The sequence below is a fragment of the Stegodyphus dumicola genome, chromosome 3 (assembly GCF_044657685.1).
Source record: "Stegodyphus dumicola isolate Sdum_Otavi_A_Nest chromosome 3, ASM4465768v1".
NCBI lineage: Eukaryota > Metazoa > Arthropoda > Arachnida > Araneae > Eresidae > Stegodyphus > Stegodyphus dumicola.
Genome location: NC_140770.1, coordinates 270,264,792 through 270,277,838, shown reverse-complemented (window position 1 = coordinate 270,277,838; position 13,047 = coordinate 270,264,792). Strand labels below are relative to the sequence as shown.

The window sequence follows — 13,047 nt, the reverse complement described above, 5'->3', positions numbered from 1 at the left end:
TTTGTTCATTTTTCATCGGATTTGTGCATTCATTTCATAACGAACCCGTACGTACGCAACAATTTTTGGTGTCAGAAGTGGGATTTGAATGCCAATAACAAGAGCGATGGAAGAGCAATTAAGGCATTTAATATCTGCCTTTGCCTCATTTAAAGAAGAAATGAAATTGGGCCAGGAATCCGTTAAAGAAGAAATGAAATTGGGCCAGGAATCCGTTAAGGAAGAAATGAAATTGGACCAGGAATCCGTTAAGGACGAAATGAAAGCCGTTCAAGCTGGTCAAGAAGAAATGAAAAGAGAAATTACCTGCATAATAGAAAATAAATTTGAAGCTATGGAAGGCAGAATTGACACAGTTGAAAATAAAGTTGGACAAATTGAAGAAAAAGTTTCTTCTGTAAAAGATCAAATTGAAGAAAGAGTTTCTTCGGTGAAAGAAGAAATAGAAGAAAGAGTTTCTTCTGTAAAAGAACATATAGAAGGAAGAGTTTGTGCCGTCCAACACCAAATCGAACAACAAATTGATGATAGGGTTTCTGCAGTAGCCAAAGAAGTGGATATTTTAAAGAAATTCGTAGCGACGGCAGGGAACAATAGTGATGGTTTTAAATTTTTACCCATGCCTGCTCGTCCCTCTCTGAAGTTATCTACTTATGATGGGAAGACCTCCTGGCAAGTGTATAAAACACAATTCTCTATAGTGGCTGATGCGAATGGATGGGATTCCCAAACTAAGGCCTGTCATCTTGCCGCTTCGCTGAGAGCAGACGCAGCGGATATCCTGCAGACGCTTCCTGAAAACCAAAGACTTCGAAGCTCTATCCGGCGCATTGGAGCTGCGCTTTGGCGAGAAATGTTTAAAAGACTACAGCAGGCTTCAATTAAAATCCCGTCAACAGAAGCCCACCGAATCACTCCAGGAACTGGCCACGGATGTTGAAAGGCTGTCCCACCTCGCCTTTACGGCGTGCCCGAGAGAAACGAGGGAAATCCTGTCGCTACAATATTTCGTCGATGGCATCCGGGACCCTGAAATACAGAAAGCACTGCGAATGGCGGATGTTAAAGATTTGAAAAGCGCTTTAGTGTACGCCATGAAATTCGAGGCAGCCCAGCAAGCCACTCATCGAGACCGCCACCCAGTCAGAGCTGCTCAAGTCCAGGAGCCAGGGGATCAAGTCACTGCTCGTCTAGACGATTTAACTAGACAACTGAACGCCTTGAGACAGAATATTGGTGACAAGAAACCGACCGTAAAGTGCTAGAACTGCGGTGCTGAAGGACACATCTGACGAAACTGCAGAACACCCCAGGGCACGGATGCTAAGACCGCTCCTAACAAACAGCAGGGAAACTAATTAGTGGCCATCTCGCGGGGCGGAGGTTGCCAGATCATGAAAAGCCCCAGTTTAAAGCGCTTCAGATTTCTGCAGTGAGAGGCGGCAGTAATGGACTTTTCATAATAGGACATATTAATGGAGTTCCCTGCAATATGACGATAGATACAGGAGCCAACGTTACCATCATCCGAAAAGATTTGGCTCAACAACTGGGAAGCAAACTTATCTGGACGCCGCCCTGCGTTACCTTCCAGACTGTGTCCGGTGAGAAGATCGACATCGATGGAAAAATAAACGTTAACATCACGTTTGGAAGTGCCGCTTACCATCACACGGCATATGTAGCAGAGACCACTGATTCTTGCATACTCGGATTGGACTTTCTAAGGAATACAATTTTTCCTTGGACTTCAAAAATAACGAATTGCGTTCTACATCTGAGGACATAGCCCTATTCGGAATTAATGATGGAGTGAAATCTATCCACAAAATTATAGCTCAAGATGATATCACAATTCCCGCAAGAACCGAGTTTTTACTTCCTGGATCCATAGCCGAAAATAGAAATTTCCGCTACGGCATCATAGAATATCCCGATAACTGTAATAGCCCAAAAGGAGTACTAGTAGCCTCAACACTCGTCGACCTATCCAGAACGGTTATCCCGGTGAGAGTCGCCAATGTAACTGTGAAGGCGAGAGTTATTAAGAAAGGTGAAGTGGTTGCAACATGTACTCCAGTAACCACCGTTGATAGAAAGAGTAACATCCAAGAATCCGTGTCTTCAGGAAGCATTACATCAGAGTTACTTCAGAATGCGAAATTAAACGATGAAGAGAAGAATGCTGCCGATCGCGTTATTAAAGATCTTCAAGTTGTTTTTTCCCGCGCGTCTTCTGACGTGGGTCGAACTAGTTTGACACAACATAGAATAGATACCGGCGATCATCCCCCGATCAAGCAACGTTTGCTAAACAGGAACAGGTGCGAACACTGTTAAAAGATATGGAAGAAGGCGATGTCATCGAGCCTTCAACAAGTCCATGGGCATCTCCCATCGTTCTCGTCAGAAAGAAAGACGGCTCAACAAGATTTTGCGTTGACTATCGCCGGTTGAATGAGGTTACGAAGAAAGACAGTTACCCTCTTCCTAGAATTGACGACATTCTAGACACTCTTTCTGGAAGCAAGTGGTTCTCAACGCTTGATTTAAAGAGTGGGTATTGGCAGGTAGAAATACACCCTCATGACCGAGAAAAGACGGCATTTACTACGGGACAAGGGCTTTGGCAATTCAAGGTGATGCCGTTTGGACTGTGTAATGCGCCGGCAACATTCGAACGCCTCATGGAGACTGTTTTGAAAGGACTTTCCTATGAAGCCTGTCTGATATACCTGGACGATATCATCATCGTCGGAAAGAGTTTTGAAGAGCATCTAGAAAATTTTAGAAAGGTGCTTCAGAAACTGAAAGAAGCCAATCTAAAGCTGAGCCCCGCTAAATGCAAATTGTTCCGAAAGGAAGTGACTTACCTGGGACATGTCATCTCTGCAGAAGGTGTGCGCACGGATCCTGAAAAGGTATCAGCGGTTAAATCCTGGAAACGTCCCGAAAATGTCCATCAGCTGAGAAGCTTCCTAGGGCTTTGCACCTACTATAGGAGATTCGTGAAGGACTTTTCTTCCATCGCAAGACCCATTCACAAGCTGACAGAGAGCAACCAAAAGTTCTTGTGGACAAAAGAATGCGACGATGCATTTAACAACTTAAAGGAGGCTTTAACATCTGCTTCAATCCTGACGTATCCTCAGCACGACCGACCATTTATTCTCGACACCGACGCGAGCAATGAAAGTGTCGGTGCTGTTTTGTCCCAAGAAATAGACGGCCAAGAACGTGTAGTGGCGTACTGGAGCAAGTGCCTGTCTAAACCGGAGAGGAATTATTGTGTCACCAGGAAAGAGTTGCTCGCCATAGTTAAAGCTGTAGAACAGTTCCATCACTATCTATACGGCAGAAAATTCCTGCTCCGCACCGATCATGCATCATTGACCGGGCTTTTAAATTTCAAGAATCCTGAGGGTCAAATAGCCAGGTGGATACAGAGACTCCAAGAATATGACATCACTATCTGTTATCGTAAGGGATCATCACACGGAAACGCCGACGCCCTGTCTAGAAGACCTTGCCAAGAAAACTGTCAATATTGTTCCAGGGTGGAAGCGAAATACGAGCTGCTGACTCCGGTCGCAAGACAAATTACAACATCAACATCGGCTGATCGAGAACCGTGGAGTGATGATGAAGTCAGGAAAGACCAGCTGGAAAACCGCGACATTAAACCCATAATTGATCTAATGGAGTCGTCAAACAGAAAACATTACCTGGCAGGACATTTCTATCTGTAGTCCTACAACCAAACAATATTGGGCACTCTAGGATTCACTTCACATTCGAAACGGCGTCTTATACCGGAAATTCGAATCGGATGATGGGAAGACCTTCCGATGGCAGCTGATACTTCCAAGATCCCGCATTCCTGATGTCCTTAAAGAACTACATAACAGCCCTACGGGAGGTCACTTTGGAATAATGAAGACCTTACAGAGAGTTCGTGAGCGCTTTTACTGGAATAATGCAAAGGATGACGTGCAAAAGTGGTGCCGATCTTGCGATGCCTGTGCAGGTCGGAAAGGACCTAAGAGACGCAGCCGAGGCAAGCTGCAACATTACAACGTAGGGGCGCCTTTTGAACGAATCGCCTTTGACATCCTGGGACCTCTGCCACGAACTGCTGATGGCAACAAATACATACTCGTTGTCGTTGATTACTTCACCAAGTGGCCTGAAGCTTATCCTATTCCTGATCAAGAGGCTGTCACAGTAGCTGAGGTAATGATACAGCACTGGATTTCCAGGTTCGGAGTGCCTCTTCAGTTACATTCCGATCAGGGAAGGAATTTTACCTCGGTAGTAATCAAAGAACTATGCAAACTACTCGGCATTGACAAGACCCAAACGACGCCATTACATCCCCAGTCGGACGGCATGGTAGAGAGGTTTAATCGAACCATCCTTAATAACCTCTCATTAGTTGTTTCCAGAAACCAGCAGGACTGGGACAAGAAATTATCGCTGTTTTTACTGGCTTACCGCAGTGTTGTCCACGAGACTACCGGCTATTCTCCATCACAGATGCTATTCGGTCGTGACCTTCGTCTGCCTTGTGATCTATTGTTTGGCCGCCCTCCAGATGCTCCTTCATCGTCTGAGGAATATATTCAAGATCTCCAGGCCCGGTTTGAAGTGATGCACAACTTTGCACGAGAGCGAGTCAACTTAGCGACGGAGAAGATGAAGACCCGATACGACACAAAAGCTACTGAACATCAATTCCACGAAGGAGACAAGGTGTGGTTGTGGAATCCGACTCGACGGAAAGGACTTTGTCCGAAATTACAGTCACCTTGGGATGGCCCGTACACAGTTCTAAACAGGCTGAATGACGTCGTGGTTCGGATTCGTAAGTCTTCGAACTCTAAACCTAAAGTCGTTCATTACGACAGGTTAGCTCATTACTATGGCCATAGTACGTAATGTAAATAATTGTAAATAGTATCAGACCATGGTCCTTTTTGTTTTTAAATGTGTATTTGATTTGATTTGTATTTAGTATTTGATTTGCATTTAGTATTTGATTTGTATTTAGTATTTGTTTTGTATTTAGTATTTGATAGCATTTGATTTGTTTAAGTTAGTTATTGCATTTATTGTTCATGTTGTTTAATATTGTAATGTAATGTTTATGCCACAGTTGTAAATTTAGCTTCCCGTCCAGGGATTGTACTGCCCGGGACGTGCAGTCCTTGGGAAGGGGGCAGTGTTACGAATTTGGTATTTAAAAAGCTAATGTTAGTTTAATTATAAATTAAATGGTTTTATTTCTCGCGCAGTGCAGCGCGTGACGAATATTAAAAGAAAGCTAAGCCGGAAAATTGAAAATACAAGAGCGCGTGCATTAAATAAATAAATATCTCTTTTAGATTTCGAGAAAGTACTGGAAAATTCTAGCGCGTGATTTTAAAATCTTATAAAAGGAGGAAAACATCTCAGCTTGTGGTTGTTGCTTAGTTTGTTGTTGTTTAGAAAACTGCTGTTGTTGATTATAGCGAATTCGCGGATTAGCGTTCTTTAGCTGTTATGAATTACGTTCTATTGTACATTTGAGTAGTTAAAAGATAACTACTGTGAGATATTGTAATACTGCATGATAATTTGAGAAAATTTAAGCATTTTTGTTGTGATAATAATAAATTTTTGTTCATTTTTTATCGGATTTGTGCATTCATTTCATAACGAACCCGTAGGTACGCAACAATATATGAAAGTTATTTACAATAAAAATTGGTGCTTTCTATAAGATAGCCCTACAAATATGAACATTATTTGTTAATGTTATCGAAAAGAAAGTTAAAATGTTTAAACTACTAAATCATGAATTTTAATTTTTTTTTTTTTTTTTTTTTTTTTTTTTTAGTTAAGCAGAATCCCACGGTGGGAATTCCAAGATATTTTATTGAGCCAAGGTCCAGATTATGACGAGACCATTCCGTCCATGATAAAATACTCCAGAATGCTTGGTTCAAAGAAACATATTTCGTGGAAGCAATTCGCGGAAATTCTCGATTTCGAAATCCGGCTTATTAATGTAAGTAAGATGGTTATTCGATTAAATGTTAATCTATATTTTAATGGCAATCCTTTTTTAATTGTCGGTTCTGTTTAGATGTTACGTTTCTTTTACAGGATTACTTTATATAATCCTTATCATCCTTATATTCATAGTTTCATTTTATATGAGTACGAATTGCTGAAGTTTCTCCAAACAAATAGAAATTAATTATAATTAAAAACACACAAAAGCACACAAGAAATATATTCTGTATTGTCTTAAATAGGAATAAATATTTTAGAATTACAGGACTATTAAACCAAACTTATATATATATATATATATATATATACACACACCTCCTTATTATTAATTTTCGACAAATAAAGGAATCTAACTACATATATAATAACAGTTTATATACGAAGTCAATCTAACAAATAATAATTTAATTAATAATCGTAGTTAATCTAACAATAAACTGATACTAAATATTTAATATCAGTTTATTGTTGTAAATGTTTAACAATATTTCATGTCAGTTTATTGTTGTTCTAAATAATATTTAATAGGCCGTACAAAGAAATAATGAGGTGTCCATATCAGATTTCTTTCAAATTCAGAAACTAATGCATGATTAATATGAGCTACTTAAAAAAAATCGAATTATATAATATATAAGAAGAAGAAAAATTGTAGTGAGCTCGCCAAAAAGTTACCAGGAGCTGTGGCTCCAAGAAATAATTCAACACAGTATTAAAAAAAAAAAAAAAAAAAATGACATTGAAGGGTGAAAAATTAGGCTACACGCGAAATAAAATGTAGAATATAAAACACAGTTAAAATCAATCGTTGAAAACATGTGAATGGCAAAAAAATACAGTAAAAACCTATCGATGTGATTAGTGAAAAGTTAACACATATAAAAAACCAATGGACGGAACAAGTTAAAACAAAATTAAAACATATGAAAAACATAAAATTACAAAAATTATAAAAATTATAAAGCGGAAAATGGTAAATTAGCTGTGAGATACAAGATCTAGTGAGGCCGGCTAATTCTTGTGATTATGAAGCAATAAACACATGCTTAGAACTTAAAAAAATAATAAAATAGTATAATAAAAAAAATAATAATTTTTATTTTGTTCAGTAAAAAATAATAAAATCGTCGTGAAATCTTGTACTATACGACAGTGGAGACTCTATACCCGCGAGTCAGATCTCGATTCCCGAGATCTGACTGTCTTTAATATAAACTGTGGATCACGTTCAATCGACTCACGAAATGTCCGTGGGGGAATTATTTTGTGAATTATTCGCGTTTTATATTTCTATCGAACGTGTTGAAACTACTTTTTGGTGGTGAGACAGCTGCTAATAAGGTAGCTTTACAACAACTTTTTATTAGAAATTTGACTTTGTTAAGATGCTAATAAGGTAGCAAGTACTGCCTGATTTGAAGGCAGTTATTCAAGCTATTGTTTCTGATGCTGTGGCTATATCTTTAGATGAATTGCAATGTAGAAATAATCTGCAAGAGCTTAAGAGGAAAGAGATCGATGTTACTGTCCAGTGGATCCCGGCGCATTGCGGTGCGGATGATAATGAAAAAGGCCAAATAATTAGCTACAACGGGATCTCATGCCTCCCAAATGCTTAAGAGTCAGATTTCGTTTTCAACTGCTAAACGTATTATTAAATATACTCCTGCCTTTAACTGCCGTCTTACTGTGTACAAATTCTACAAAGAGGTGGTTGAGAAATATTCAAGACGCATTGGTATCCTGTCAAGCCGAATCTGCCTATTGTGCAGCAATGGCATTATGGATACAAATCATCTTATGCGGTGCACTGCAATTCGCGGAAAATCTGAGACTGAGCGATATTGGTTTGCGAGAGAGACTGCGTATGGGTCAATGATTTTCACTATTGTATTCTTTTTTGTTTATGCATTTTATACGTTCTTATGCGTGTTAAATACCTTGCCAGTGAAAATAAAAAAAAATACATTTTAATTTTGGAACACATAAATCTACTATTTCTTAAGGTAAATTTAAAGGTAATTTCTAAACTTTTCATGAGAGAAGCAGAATAGTTGTTCATTTTACATTCACGTACATTTTATACAACTAGTCAAAATTTCTTGAAATTATTCTGACCTACGATTCAGAGAAATCACACACTTAAGCCTGAAAATTATAGTTTTGAGAAATCCTAGCATAAAGTTGCAATTCCCTTCAAATCCTGTAAAAACACACTTTTATCTTAATCCATGACTATTAAAATATGTGTGCGCCTGTCTGTTTGTTTATTTGTGGCGTTTGTTTATTTGTGGCATTATCTACTCAGGAACGACCAGGAGTTGAATTTCGAGAGAAGTACCCCTGGATTTCAATAGGTAAAGGTAAAGGTAAAAGTATGGGGGACACCAGCGATGTACCATAGGTCAACTGGTAATGCCTTCCCATACTAACTCTTTGAGGGAAAAAAAAGGGGGGGGTAATTGCAAGTTTTATAAGAATTTGCATAAACTGAAGCTTTTCAAAAGGTCTAAAGTTTGCCTATTATGGTACATCGTGCAATTCCACAGTACGCCCCGCATCCAGTATTTATTAAAAATAATGGTGTAGGGCATAAGTAGATTACAAAATAGTAGGAATACAATTTGAGATTCACAAGATAAATTGAACATCTGATTTGGTGCAACAAAAATAGGAGATAAACATAATTAATAAACAAATAAACATAATGAGATAATTATAATTAGTACTGGCAACACAATGTTAAATGAATTGTTATAATAATGCTAAAGAGGTAGGTGTCCATGGGTTATTTCAGATATATTGGTTTATTGCAGTTTATAAAGTTCAGTTCACGAGCGGATCCATTTTGTCCATAATTACAGCATGTAAAAGTTCACTAAGTTTAAACTGTATGTGGATTTACACTTGACAGAGATCTACGCCGCAGGAAGAGAGTCGTTGCATAATTTTCTGAAACCTGGATTTCAATAATTCGTGGGAAGCCATTTCGACCGTTCTCATCTTCGAACGACTTTAATTAGCAAAGATATTAATTAAAAACTCTCGCCAAGTTTGGCGCTCATCCCGATTATGGAAGTTTAACCAAATACAATGAGAAAATGGACAGTATTACAGTAAAAATAAATTTACCGGTGAAATTAAGGAATGGCTTGTCTTTCAGAGCCAGTTCTAAAGAATTCATGAAGATGAAAATATGGAAAATGAGAATAAGTTTCAGTATTTAATACAATGCATGTCTGAAGACACGAGAGCTCATGATATTGTTAACAGTTTTCCGCCAACAGGTGAAAATTATAATAAAATGCTAGAATGCCTCAAGTCTCGTTTTTATCGAGATGAATTACCTTATTGAGTTCTAAGCGCGAGAACTGTTAAAGTTGATCGTAAAAAATGCTACAGGCTATAACCGAAAATTAGACACTGTTAGACTGTACGATAAACTGGAATCCTATATGAGAGCTCTATAATCCATTGGTCTGACTTCGGGTAAATATTCTGCCATACCTCTCCCTCTCATTAAATCTTGCATACCGAAGGACATTTATAGGGTATGAATGTGAAATCTGATAGTACACTAGATGAGCCAGCAGAGCAACCATACAATAAAAAGCTAAAAGGTTTGTACTGTTTATGAAAATGGAAGGAGAAGGAGAGGAGCGAGTTCTCATAGCAAAATCTGGGTTCCCACCGCATGGAGACACTGTATATTGTACCCAGAGAATACTTGGGCCCAGCCGAAGAGATTTTAATATGACTGAATAGACCAGGAGATTGAAGCTGAATATAAATCTTCTGCTATAATTAGTTCCACAGTTGTTTCCAAACAAATAATTGATGTTAGTAAGTTTAGTTGCTTACGCAAACTACACTGAAGGTGACTTCTTGGGTATTGCGTTTTGTTGATGTTCTTAGGAGTACAATGGGTCCTCTTACTACTGAAGAATATAATCGTGCTGAACAGTTTTGGGTTTGAGCTGTTCAAAGGGATGTTTTCTCTGATGAAATTAATTGTTTGAAGAATGGCAAGCCTTTACCAAAAGACTCTAAGTTGTTGTGCGTAAACCCATTTTTGGATTATGAAGATGTATTGCGAGTGACGGGAAGGGTTGAGAATTCTGATTTATCTGCGGATGAAAAACACCCTATTATAATACCGTGAAAATCTAAAGTCAATTACTGATTTGGGAATCCCATAATAAATTATTTCATTCCGGCGTATCTCATACGCTGGAGCAAGTGAGAGAAAAATATTGGATACTAAAGGCCAGACAAGTTATAAAATCTCTTCTAGGTAAATGTGTTATTTTCAGAATTTCTCCAGGAGACCAGATGCTTGCTCCATTGCCAGCTCTCCGAGTGGAACAACCATTTGCAGCAATTTGGATTGATTATGCTGGTCCGTTATTTGTGAAAGATAGTGTAAACAAACAATATATTCTATTGATAACCTGTGCTGTTACAAGATGTGTTCATCTGGAACTAGTTAGTAATATGACGGTAGATGCATTTTTTGCTTGCCTTCCGACATTTTGTATCTCGAAGAGGGCTTGCAAGATAAAAGCCGAGTCATCGGTTATTAGACTTCCTGGTACAACTTTTGTACAATTTAGAACTTCAAAACTAAAGTTTTATCTTCTATGTTAATTTACAAATATGTATTGTGAGTATATCGTTTTATGGCTGTTTATTATTTTTTGAATTATTCTGTTAAATTTGTAATTCTAGTAACTTCCATGCACAAATTTAATAATTTAAAATGTACTTAAGTTTACACAGTCATGATATGCTCTCTTAGGGGGCCATTGAATAATTCTTTTTTAGAAAAGGTGAATATTGTTTTTTTTATTTGGATAATGTTATATTTAAATTGCTTAATGTTTCATTTAAATTTTCAGTTATTCTGATGATGTATATGTTTGCCTTGTATCTGGAACTCGAGTGTTTTTGCAGTATGAATGTATACTGTTTATGTACGCCAGTTAGATGAACCCCTGTGGTTCATGGAGGGGGCAAGTTGTTAAAAATAAAATGATCATGTGATCAGACGGCTTGATTAAAGGTCGTCTGAATTCTTTTCTCGGCAAGCCTTGCGGCAAATGTTTATGAAAATAAAACTTTAGAATTCTTGTGTAACATATTTTTTAGCTTACTAGGTTTAGTTTTTTCTTTTTCTAGAATTACCTGATTAATTATACTTGGTTTATAATTCAGTCTAATATGTTATGTACGAGCTGTGTCATGAATTAAAATTACAAAAACTTCGACAACACGATCTTGCGAGAATCTCGTTTAATTTCTAGTGATGATGTTATATCTTAATTTTTTTAAAGTGTACTAAGAGCTGCATGATTTTATATTTGTCAACAGTATTCAACGGCCGTTGTTTTCCTGACGGTGATTTGCTGCATTTTTTTTTCCAACAGTAAGAAAGATTAGAATAATATTTTGATTTCCTCTTAAGTGTGTATGTAAATAAAGTTTTGGCTTTCTTAAGAAAGAAAATGTAATTGCTTAATTTAAATATTTTTCACGAATTATTAAATGGAGTCAAATTTAATTTAATTACGAGAACGACTGAATGAAACAATATTTAGGTAGATTCAACGCACTAGTCCTCATTCAGCAGCTATTTTGGGGGGGGGGGGCAACCGTTCTTCGTAGACTTATGTTTCCGATTTCAAAACAATTTTAAATGATGAAAATATTCCTGTTTTGACGTTTTTGAATTTAAAGAAATCATTTTGAAAATTTATGAAATCTAAGTTTTTACATGTTCCTCTGATCTCTATATGGTTTCTCCACTGTCCTACCGCATATTTAGGAGAATGTTATACTCCTTATGAAAAATAAAATAAAAATATTTGACTCCGCACAGCAAAATTGACTCAGATATTTTTCAAAATTTGCTATTTCTAACATCATTTTCAAATTGCAGTAAGAATAAATAAATAAATAAATAATTTGAATAATTCGAAGTTTATTTTTTTCTCTTTAAATATCATTCAATGATGTTGTAATGATTGATACTCTTGCGATTTAATATTGTCTTTAGTCTATAATTTTGTAATATTTTATAACCCAAATAAATTTTTACACAAATATTTTATATGCTTTCAAAGTTTAAAAATACGTTATTAATATTCTTATTAAGTTTTTTTACTTTAGAATCATAATCTGATAATCATACAAAAATTCATTGAAGTAAAAGTATTTTGTTTTTTATATGTGCAATAATACTACAAGTTGGCTATTTGCGAATTTTAAGATGTCACTAATTTGTAGAAAATGAATTCTCTAAGATTTTTAATGAATAAAATATGCATTTTCATAACAATATATATACTGATCATAATAATATATATAGAAATGCTCGTAACATAATCTGTTAACTTCAAGAACCTTTTTTAAATGAATATTTTGTTTTTAGTTTCTTACAAATGCAAATTTCGCTTTTCAGTTTGTGTACTATCCTCAATAAAATATTCAACTCAATTCAACTTTAATGTCTTAATGTTCTCTGTCAGCTTTTATTATCGGGAGTCAAAAATTTTGTATTTTGCTTTTTATGACGAGTATAAAATTTTTCTAAATGTAACTGTAGCGACCGGCTGAGAGGATAAGACGTTAGATTTCGTAATGTTTATAAAATTGACTTATTTAAGTTTAACAATGTCTAAATAAGAGTTTTTACTACATTTAAGCATTTTTCTAATTGGAGACTGTGTCTACCACCAATATTTGGGAAAATAAAATTAGGTAAATTATTTTTATCTGAGCACGGTGTATATTTGAACAGTAAATATGTAATACTTAAATACCGTAATATTAATTGAAGCAATGAGCAGTAAGAAGTTGAAATTTTATTATGATTTTAAAACTATTTATACTTCTGAAGATTTTTATGTGTCAAGAGCAATAGTTCATCGTTTTATATAGATACCGAAATTGACTATTTCTTTCCATAAAATGAAAGAGAACTTTTAAGTT

At 36.4% G+C, this 13,047-nt stretch overlaps 1 protein-coding gene across 2 annotated transcripts in view; it reads left to right on the top strand.

The window, feature by feature from the left end:
* LOC118188863 (neprilysin-2-like) overlaps positions 1-13,047 on the top strand; it is a 119,844-nt gene that overhangs the window by 42,750 nt on the left and 64,047 nt on the right. For both annotated transcript variants that reach the window (XM_085812404.1, XM_085812403.1), the window contains exon 7: positions 5,879-6,049. In XM_085812404.1, the coding sequence (XP_085668530.1) occupies positions 5,879-6,049 (171 nt within the window). The remainder of the gene's footprint in view (positions 1-5,878; positions 6,050-13,047) is intronic.